Raw genomic sequence first — 10,468 nt, 5'->3', positions numbered from 1 at the left:
GGTAGGGCTGACAGAGCTTGATCTCTCCTCTCCTTTGGCCACCAAGGTGCTCAATTCCAGTGTTTCTGGCAGCCATATACCATCTGCATATTGCCCTTGAAAAAGGGTGCGAGACCTGGGTGAGCAGTGGGACAATGGTAACACTTTTGAGTAACATTAGCAGGTTTGATGTTTGGATATCGTAGCCTTTATCACCAACCTCGTTGTAATTCTCAATCAGAGTCTTCCAGTTGAACTTGCCCTCCATCGACCAAGTGTGGTCAAACTTATAGTTGTTCAAGTCGTAGTTTGCCAGGCGTGGCTGCTCAGTTACTCCGCCGAATTGCTCCTCCCAGCTGTGGGTTGGTGTCTCGGCAGCATCAAGGTTGACCCAGACGAAGCCAAGCTTGTCGATATGAGTATGTACCTTATACAATTTGTGGCTGTCCTTGTCGAATTCTTGAACGCTGTCAAACCGTGGAGCCTTGGCCAAGTCACCGTTCATCTTGTACGACCATCCTATCACAACTTAGCAGGGGGAACCCATAAGACAGAAAACTTAATCCTACCATGGTACTTGCATGACAATACTGATGCTTGCCCTGAGTCTTTGTGGACAATGGGGAATGCCCTGTGGCGACAAATGTTAAGGAAAGCATTAATATTACCGGCTCGATCTCGAATAACAAAAAATGGGTAGCCAGCCATTTCATAGCGAACGTATTTCCCAGTCTCGTTGAACTGGCAGGAATGGGATATCAGAATCCATGATTTACTAAAAATCGCACGCCGTTCGAGCTGGTAGAAGCCAGGCTCACGGTACCATGACGCTGGGAGAGTGCTTTGCATGATGATCTTTGCTAAGATCCGCTGAAAGTTTACGCGGTTTTTAAAAAAAGAGAAAAGGAACAAAAGTTGAGTATCATATCCCGTTTAAATGAATATGAAGCTGTTTAGTAAATTCTATCTCTTACCTTGACCTTTGCAGGCGGTGAATAGTCACATACCGGCCGATATGTCCGTGAAGGCCACATAGAGCAGCGAGGAACGCTACTCGGATAATTACCTGTGAGGCCATCAGATACGCACGTCAATCCCCAAACTTGAATCGGGACCCAACCAATGAGTCAGCGGCTGGTGGTATTCTCTGTGGCCGTAATGGGCCTCGGCCCCGACGTATGTTTCTATTTGTCTTCGCGCATGAGGCTCGGCTGTTTTCGGCCGAAAGTCCGTACCACTCCGGCATTGTCGCACCACATCCCACAGGGGCCATTTCCGTTCCGATCGTGAAGGTGCCAGTGTAGCCTTGAAACTGGCCACTGTTGGACATCACCCTTTTCCGGCTGATAATGTCTGTCAGCAGATGTCTAGCTCGTGAAAGGCGAACGACTTACATCGGCTATGCTCTGTAGCCTATCTATGAATCTAATGCTCTCTGATATCCTGCCAAGTAGGCTTAACGCTTTAGCCAATGGAGAAAATGTGTGCTTAGGAAATCGTATATGTCGTTGCTGTCCTTAGGCTCGAAGTCGGCCTTGGTCTGGTGATGAACCTAGTATATGCATATATATTGAACTTCTGCAGGTATGCGTTCCTCGAGTTGCTCAACGTCCACTGCAGTTCGATATATACTTGGTAAAGACAGGCTATATATGTTCTCAAGCAGAGCGGCCATGTATGGCACGAAAGTAGTGCTTTGCTAACCTTCGGTGGGCAAGCTTTTCATTCACCCAGAACTCGGCAACGTCCTTGCTTTCTAGGTCTACAAGATAGTCTCAAAACGGTAAATGGAGCAGTCTCACCTGCGAACCGAGACTTTCAGGAACCTCTAAAACAATCAAATTCACTCATTATAGTCTTCACCTGAGATCTCAGCACCTACCTGGCAGGTCCTTGCATCATTAAAGCCCGTCTTACTACACATCAAGATGGCAATTAATCGCGCTCAGCCAGGTAGACCCCAAAGAGGCCTATAGGCATGCATGATAGGCCAAGATAGAAAGCTCAATTGAACGTATCGATCGCGCAGAGAACTTATTGGGGATAAAATATAGAGTTTTGTGTCTGGAAAACATGCTCCAATCAGAAAGATCAATTCTTCTAAAATTTACTTCCTAATAACCGCCGGGTACACTGCCTAGAATACTAAAACTTAATTTAAAAGATACGGACCATAATTAAGCAAGCTGGGTGAGAAAGGATTGAATTACTGCGAGATGCAGGAAGAAAAATGTGCCGCCGAGTGGGATAAGGTGGGATGCAGACCCTACTTGATTAAATGAGGCTTTGACCCTCCTCGGCAGTGCATTCGTTACGCCTGACACCGCCGCTTAGTCTTAAGATAGGCCCAGGGACTACAAACGGTCAGGCTGGCCTGACAGGCAGCGAGCATTGATAATAAGCCTTGAGGACATTAGCTAAGTATAGACGACGAATTAGAAGCTAAGTTTATGTTTCGTTGAAGCAAACATAAGCGCGGCAATGCCTAAAATGCCGTTTCTAACCATCGAGAATGATGCCGAGAGAAGTGATTTCTAAGGCTATTCTGCTTATACAGGACTTTATTACTTACTCAAGTTACCTAGGATTGCCTACGCAGTTTTATAAGTTAGACGGAAATATGATAAAAGTATTTAAGGCACTAGGTTGTAAATAATGTTTATAACCACTACTTACAAGTAGCTAATCACTTAAGTAGGTAAAATACGGAACCAACTTAAGTATAGATTGATGTATATATACTTGAACACAACACGATGACTATCCTATTGCATGCTCTACGCAGCCCGAATATATAAATTAACATTGTATTACTGCAGAGTAATTAACAGTGCACGAAGCCACACCAGTGCAGTTATATCCATAATAGAAGAGACTTCTAGTTCGTATTTAGAGCTCGAAAGCACTAATAGCCATAGAAGACAAGACCAAGGCACCGATGGTAAGACCCAGGGTCGTGGTACCAAATTGAGGGCTGGTATTAGCAGCAGCATTGCTAGTCTCGCTTGATTTGGAAGAGCTGGCTGTGCCAGTGCTGGTCCTTTTATCATCGCCCTTGTCCTTGTCCTTTTCATCATTATCGTCCGAGATCACGGTGGCTCGAGCAGTAGCGGGGATGTTGGCATCCTTGGTCTTGGTGGTCTTCGAATTTCCACTGCACCAGACACCTTTTTCGTCAGGAGCACCGTGGTCATAGAGACACTTAGAAAGCTGATCGATGGTTTGGTCGAGGGCAACGCAGTATAGACCGCAGTCGCCAGAATAGCTAATGATCTTGGCCTCACCGCAGCAAGCATGCATAATATCGGTGTGGTTGTCCTTACGGAACATAGCGCATACGTTATCTTGGTTCGGCGTGTTGTAGATGTCGGCGCAGGCCGTCTGAGAGGCAGCGGTCGAAGTGCTTGTTTTAGACATAACGGTTATTTGTGGTTGTTAGGATTGAGAATTCGGAAACGGTTAAGCCGAAGGCAGATATAAAAGTAAATCTAAAAAGGAGAGACTGATGAGTCGACAATGGCATGAAGGAACGGAAGTCTAAAGGAGCAGAGGCATATGGGCAATGGTTGGATTTATGTCTGGTTCTTCGGCTGACGGACTCAAGACTCGTCCGAGTTTGTGGATAACCTTTTATTTATAGAAATATAGCCAAACTTCGTATTCATGAGGTAAGGAAAGCTCAGAGCCACGGTAATAGTGGAATTTACAGTCATGAAGACAGGGGCCGAAAGACATGGTCGAATTGAACCGGCTTGTCGTAGCTAACCAGGGAAGAGAGGTGCCTTGTTACCCGTACACCCGTTCATTCCCTTAATTACATACAAATCAAGTCGCACATAGGGCCGGGCGACGAGGAAATGTCAAGGGTTTAGGTCACAGGAATTTGGCTATGTTGATCAAGTCCATGAATTCTGACGCTATCCGCACGAGGGGTTGAGAATTCCTTCAAACGGGACTCTGGTAGGAGCCTCATACATCAATCAAGTAACAGGTTCCCCGTATCAACTCAATCTCATTCGCTATGCCTTATGGATCCAAGAGCCCATCACAGAGTATATTCATTGGCTCCGCAGAATCATGCATGGAGATAACCAAACTAGACAAGGCAAAGGGACCACCTATACTAAATTAGAACCAAATCTAAGGTGCCCACAATCCAATATAGCCAGTCAGAAGGCAGCTTCTTTGAAGACGCGCGAGGCGTAGCGAATGAAGGTAAATCCACACCCGGGGCTTTGATAGGGAGAGAGGTTAAAAGGTCCGTATGCTTCTATACTGAGCTAATTATAAAAGCGAGCTCGGCCGATCAAAGCACGTCAATGTCCGAAATGACTTCACTCATCCTTCTCCACTTAGACCACCCCTCCGAGACACTCATAGGACCCAAGGCCGACAGCCCGGGCCCCAGAGCAACCGATGTAGGATACAAACCATCATCCATAAAGCTTTCAACTGAGAGATACGAAGCGATGTGACTTTCCACGTAAAGAAGCTGGCAGTCATGTGCATTACTACGTATACTACTAGGGTAAACTCGAGATGGTTTGTTATCGAAGTAAGAGAGTTTTTTCAAGGATCAAGGCAAGATTATTAAGGTTGCTATAGTCTTACAGCTCTACTCTAATAGCGCATTGCCAAGATAGCAACTAAACATCCAGGGGTTGCAAAGGAGCGGAAACGATTCATAAAAACGGTACCATCAAAAACGAGGCAGGTTTTCGAGGCTATACTAGCTCGCGACGAGACGAACGAAAGTAAGAGACGGATAAATGATATAATTTACCCAAATCTGACTGGTTTTTCTATCTTGAATAGCTAGTAAGTAACTTGTGTCATCCGACAATCATCTATCTCTCTAGTAGCTCCATAGCTCACAAATGACTGACCCTATTATGAAACAGGCACTTGGCCACTCTTTTCTTTCAGTTTTCCGTGTTACTAGTCCATCTAGAGTAAATCATGTTTAGTGAAACCAAAGACCCAAGATCAGCTAATATCTATCATCTAAGAAACTTAATGCATGCATTCATGCAGCTAAGTACACGACAAACAGGATTCCGGCAATCAAACCTTCCTGAATGGTACCTCGAGAAGCCGCCGATTGAGGAACATCGTCATTGAAGCCTTGTCCGGAAGAGCCAGTGTTGCCAGGAGCCGGGGTCCCGACTGGAGTGGCAGTAAAGTTCAAAATGACGAGACCACCATAGGGCTTGGAGATCGTAGGATTGCTCTGACCGTCTTTCTCCCTAGGTGCATCAGTCTCTATTTCGGTACCAATGGGCTCAGGCTTGTTTTTGACGGAATTCTTCTTCTCTTCCACGTCCAAGGTGGAGCCATACTTAACCTTGATGCTGTCCACGCTGCCCCGGTTGTCGCCGTAGACGTATTCTTTGACACTCTTGGGGGCAGGGCCATTGCCACCCGCATAGTCGACAATGGTGACACTCTTATAGTAAGCATCAAAGGGAGCTTTGGAAAAGTCAGTCAGACCTCCCGCCCAATCAACTGTCCCTTGCTCGGTCCGACTGCCGCCGGCGCACCAAATGCCTAGCTTGATCCGCATGGGCGACTGTGGAAAACCTTTGACTTCAGCGGCTTTGAGGGTGCGGACAAGGTTGCCGTCGATAATCCATTGAACCGCATTCTTGTTCCATTCGATCGAGTATTTGTGAAATGTCGTCAGGGGTTCGGTAACATTGTGGAAATCTCCGCGGTCGTAGGTGGTCGTGTAACCCTTGGAGAGGTAGTTGGACTGCACTTGTGTGGCATCACCGCCAAGCCACTCCCAGTCAATCTGAGAGCTCGTCAGTAGGTCAAAAGCAGCTGTTTCGGAGTCGCTAGGGCTCTTACCTCATCGAGAGTGTCGGCCTGCAACACTATAGCAGTCACGATACCTTGTCCAGGAGCAGCCTGCAACTCGACATCGACACGACCGAAGAAGATGTACTTTTCCGTCGCGATAGTAGGAGCGTTGGTCTCTTCTTTGATGGTGAACCTGGCCCCCTTTTTGTCATACTTGATTGTAGAGTCCAAATTTCCTTTGAAGACACTACATTCGCCATTTTTAAAGTTGCAGGTAGTTACACCTTTTCCAAAGGCTTGATTGGGAGGACAACCTTTGATCACGTTTTGTGGTTAGGCTTTCAACTTGCTTCTAACAGGATCGCAAACTTACCCTCTTTGAGCGGGTTGCAGTCGGTAAAGGTCTGGGCAGAAACAAGATTCAAAGCCGCCAGGCATACAACAGCGGACGAAAGAACCTGATTCAACATCCTGACAGAGTCGAAAGTGAGGTCGGGTGTATTACTAAGTGTGCTGGAGGAGGAAGCTTTGTATTCAGAAGGATCGTGACTTTATCTTGGAAACGAAAGGCGGACCGGAAGGAGAAGAATAAGATCAAGAGTTTGTAGTCTACGGCTTGCCTGAAGGAAAGTCGAGAAGGTTTGGGGGAATGAGAGATTACTAAGGAGGGGCTAAGAGTGAGTAGCTAGTTTATCAAATTTCATGTGACAATGCCTAGATATTGATATCATCTCTTCCATTTTACTATATAAGTAAGAGCACATAAAAATAGCCATCGCATGTCACCTCTTCATTCATTGCCTCTCCCAAGCTTCTAGGCGTGTGGGAACTCATGAATCTGTCGCTTCAATGGGGAGAGCCAATGTCCCGTCCTTACCCCTTCATCATCAGGGCCAGTAGTGTCATTACTCAATGTTCCCCTCAACCTACGGCGGCCATTACTCATACTTCTGGTCTGGCTCATGAAGAGAACCAAGGGGTTGGACTATGGAAAAGAGAAAGCTGAGGAAAGACAATCACTCATGTACGAATCGACATCATTTGAGCAGAGGAGAAAGCTCTCCGAGGAACTCTATGGAAAAGGCCTTGCGCTAATTAAAGCACCAACGGAGTCAGTGACGATCAGGGCGTCAACCAATTGGAAGTACATCTCCATAAAGGATGTTTTCCATCTTAGGCTTGCATCGGTAGGCAGCGTAATCTGTACCCCACAAGCTCGTCTAGAGGTGACAAAATACTTGGAACGTTAGTTGAATGAGGAACCGCCAGATATTTTAAGACAACTTGGTTACAAAGTACGCTAGTAAATCTTTCCAGTGTGGTCGGCCTAGTGCATCAGCGACGTCGTTCGATCCCGTAGCGTTCACATTCCGTGTTAGAACATACCTCAGGATCTCGCAATGGCCCATGTATTCGCCCATCGCTAGGTATGCCTTTAGTCGGTAAGTGATGAGGCAGCGATAGGTTGCCTTAGATCATGACCCCTGAATGACATGCCTAACCCCATTATCTTGGCATGAAACAGTGCTAACGGCGCTAGGTAAAGTGCCTTCATGTGAGAACCAGTAAGAGCCCTGGTGCTATTCCCGTTGTGGCGAAGCTACGGGTAAATACTACCTGTAATGCGCTTTAAGTCTTGGCTCAGAGACCTATGATTAGTTTGCCTATTTTAAGCTATCTCAGCCACAACGATGATTCTTGTGGCATCGCCACGCTACCCCTATGAGATCTAATTGACTATTCGCTTATTTCGTTATGTAATTTAGATACACACATTTGTATACGTAGGGCATATTTGAGTGCGCGGGATCCGTGTGAATTAGCAGACCTCGTGTTATCCCTAAATATATCCTGTTCTAAAATATTTCACTTCGCAGGGTAGTGCATCCGATCTTCGTCTTGTGGACCGAGTTCGGCTGGCCACGCGCGGCCGAGGCGGCCGAGGTGCTGTTTATAGTAACTTAACATAACAAACATAGCCACAAGTGAATTGAGGGCAACCGACACGAGATGTTATCTAGGCGTGCCATCTGGCAATAAAGGAAGCAGTACTTATGAATGGCATAACACTTCTAGTATCATCTGAATGTTCTAGCCGACAAAACTTCAACTTTTGCAGGTGGCGTTCAATCTGCGCAGTTTTGGACAATTGTGTGTATCATTATGCGATATCTTTTTACAATCGCATTTTTATTTTTGTCTATATTGCTTGTAGCAGGCCGTGAAATGGACGTCGTACAGCCGGTTGACGCTCTAGATGATTCGCCACGTGCATTAAGATATGGCCTCGCTCCTTCAAAACAGGCGCAAAAATGGGACGAGGCGACATGGGAAAGGGGACCCCTAGTGCAACGTTGGCGGCAATGGGTTCGACGGCAAGACGCGATTGAACCCACCAGCAGTGAAAGAACAGTTACAGAGAGAAGATCCGACACGAGAGGGACCACTCATACGAAAGATGCGATAACAGAAGACGAAGCAACGACGACAAAAGACGAGGCTGCAACCACGCAAAACGAAGTTACAAAAACAGACGAACCCGAATCAAGCGCACAAGAGGCTACTACCAAGGGAACATCTACCCAAGAATCCTCGGTATCGTCGACGGTGCTGTCTACGTCCACTGAGATGTCGAGCGGCTCGAGTTCTACCACAAGCAGTACCGTAACTTCGACGGAACCTGGTGCTTCTTGTTACAGTACAACTGTCAAGACCAGCATAGTTTGCTCTATTACCACTGATGGTCGTACTGAGAGTGCTTCTTGTATTACGAATAGGATGACGTCCAGCACATGCGCTCCTGGTCTATTATGTGAGATACATCCTGGCTCTGGCGCCACGGTCTGCATGGAGCAACACAACGGAATCGGCACTGAAGGTATAATTGTGGGAGCGTTTTTTGGTGCTTGCATTGCAGGATGTATGGCTGTCTTGGTTGGCATGTGTCTGAAGGATAAGCGCGCCCAGAAAAGGTTTCAGAACATGAAGCGGGCTAAGACATTGAGAAAGATGAAGAAGGCGACGCTGGAAGAGGAGGCAACCCTCATCGCTGGTTCTACTAACTAAGTCATGTTTCTCGCCCGAAATTAAAGTAACATTTGTATTCTAGTGTCAATACCCCGATTTAATCGCCGATGCCAAGTCGCCGAGAACTGAAGTTTGAGTCAACGCGTTCACCTGTTTGCATGATCGTGAGATGAGAGATAGTGCAAGTCGTATATCTCAAACCAAACAACCACGAAGGGAATCCAATTCAACCTTCTCAGAGGCTTCCGTACTGGACTTCAAATCGTGGACATTGTATATCGCATAGCCCTCGGTAAACATCTCAGTGTGCCTCTGGAACGATCCTTCTCGTCTTTATCATGGCATTCGATCCGCCTCAAGGAGCTTGGCTCTCAACTAAATATCGCCGCTCTTTTACTCGGTCCAAGCATCGGTAATCCAGGCAACTGGTATAAATACCTACGTGAGCTATCAAGTGGATAAGAACATACAACAGGCTTTGCCCAGCTGTGGTTCAGGGGTTGAGAAAGATACAAGCTATACCGCAAAGTCGTCCCTGGCGTTATGGAGATATTCTGGAGTGTAGGGCTTAGATCCAACACTCGACAGCCCGTGGGTTACCAATGCACATAGGGACTTCTGTTCAACACCACCATATAGCTTTCCATAGACCACTGTCTTGGCGGCCGAGAGCGGACGAATTCCAGTCTACACTAAACGTGTTGACATGGCTATGTCTTAAATACTCATAACATAGTCACTGGTTCCCGAGACTCTCAAAGGCCAAAAGATAGAGAGCGACAAGATCAACGATAAGGAGGATAGGACACAGGCTAGGCCCCCTTGAAATTCGTCATCTTCCACATTGTGTGTAAAAAGTCCTACAGGATAGTGGCCTCGTGGTTGGCAGTACTGAGCGGGTCACCCTCTCCTCTAAAAATTCCTTTTCTGTGGGTTTGTTAGTGCACCTACCTGCACCATACCTAACCTACTAACAGAGATATTTTCACCCTCCTTTCGCTGCTATATCGGCTAATATAAACCGGCGCCTTATACTTACAACAGGGAATTAGTTTAATCCCCTTATATAGCTAAATGCTCCTTATAACTTAAGCTGCCCTTTCGGAGCTATTATTAACTTATCCTTAGATATAAATATCTTTAATTTATTGCCTCTAAAGCCTCCTATTAAGAATTAAAAGCAAGGTTTACCCTCGCCTAAAGACTAACTACTAGAGAGCCCTATTAAAACTACTAAATACTTAACTATTAGTGGCCTAAGAGCTACCTTAAGCGAGATTAAGTTAATTTCTTTCCCCTTAATAGTAAAAACCTTATACCTAAAGGTTATTATTACCTTTATAAGCCTCTGTGTCTACTAAATAGCTAGAATAATAGTTAGGGAATATATATTATAAGTACTTAATAAAGTCTTTAATAACTTAATTAGTAACCTAGACCTATAAACTGCTATACTAGCCCTTTTATCTTAAATTATTAAAGCCTTTTAAGATATCTATAAACCTATTAAGCTATTAACCTAATTAAAGCCAGGAAGAAGTAACCTAATTAAGCCTTAATAAGCCAGGAAATAGCTAACTACTAAGTCCTATCAGGCTATTACTATTACCTTTACTACTAAACCTATAAGGAATAATAAGGCTAATAAATAAATAGTAAG

The 10,468-nt window shown here is 45.6% G+C and overlaps 4 protein-coding genes across 4 annotated transcripts; 1 reads left to right on the top strand and 3 right to left on the bottom strand.

The window, feature by feature from the left end:
- Nucleotides 1-50: 50 nt before the first annotated feature.
- FOXG_17577 (cytochrome P450 oxidoreductase) lies at nucleotides 51-828 on the bottom strand (the record flags this gene model as incomplete). The annotated part of the gene is made up of 3 exons (XM_018397584.1): nucleotides 51-143; nucleotides 200-498; nucleotides 549-828. 3 exons carry the CDS (start codon nucleotides 826-828, stop codon nucleotides 51-53), a joined length of 672 nt encoding a protein of 223 aa, XP_018258639.1.
- A 2,040-nt stretch (nucleotides 829-2,868) lies between these two features.
- FOXG_17576 (uncharacterized protein) lies at nucleotides 2,869-3,396 on the bottom strand (the record flags this gene model as incomplete). The annotated part of the gene is made up of 1 exon (XM_018397583.1): nucleotides 2,869-3,396. The coding sequence occupies one exon, from the start codon at nucleotides 3,394-3,396 to the stop codon at nucleotides 2,869-2,871; it is 528 nt and encodes a 175-aa protein (XP_018258638.1).
- Nucleotides 3,397-5,005: 1,609 nt separating this feature from the next.
- Nucleotides 5,006-6,251, bottom strand: FOXG_17575 (uncharacterized protein; the record flags this gene model as incomplete). Its single annotated transcript, XM_018397582.1, has 3 exons — nucleotides 5,006-5,773; nucleotides 5,830-6,095; nucleotides 6,155-6,251. 3 exons carry the CDS (start codon nucleotides 6,249-6,251, stop codon nucleotides 5,006-5,008), a joined length of 1,131 nt encoding a protein of 376 aa, XP_018258637.1.
- A 1,597-nt stretch (nucleotides 6,252-7,848) lies between these two features.
- Nucleotides 7,849-8,847, top strand: FOXG_17574 (uncharacterized protein; the record flags this gene model as incomplete). The annotated part of the gene is made up of 1 exon (XM_018397581.1): nucleotides 7,849-8,847. Exon 1 carries the CDS (start codon nucleotides 7,945-7,947, stop codon nucleotides 8,845-8,847), a length of 903 nt encoding a protein of 300 aa, XP_018258636.1. The 5' UTR covers nucleotides 7,849-7,944.
- Nucleotides 8,848-10,468: the final 1,621 nt, after the last annotated feature.

The sequence above is a fragment of the Fusarium oxysporum genome, genomic scaffold (assembly GCF_000149955.1).
Source record: "Fusarium oxysporum f. sp. lycopersici 4287 supercont2.56 genomic scaffold, whole genome shotgun sequence".
Taxonomy (NCBI): Eukaryota; Fungi; Ascomycota; class Sordariomycetes; order Hypocreales; family Nectriaceae; genus Fusarium; species Fusarium oxysporum.
This window is presented reverse-complemented; position numbering and strand designations above follow the sequence as displayed.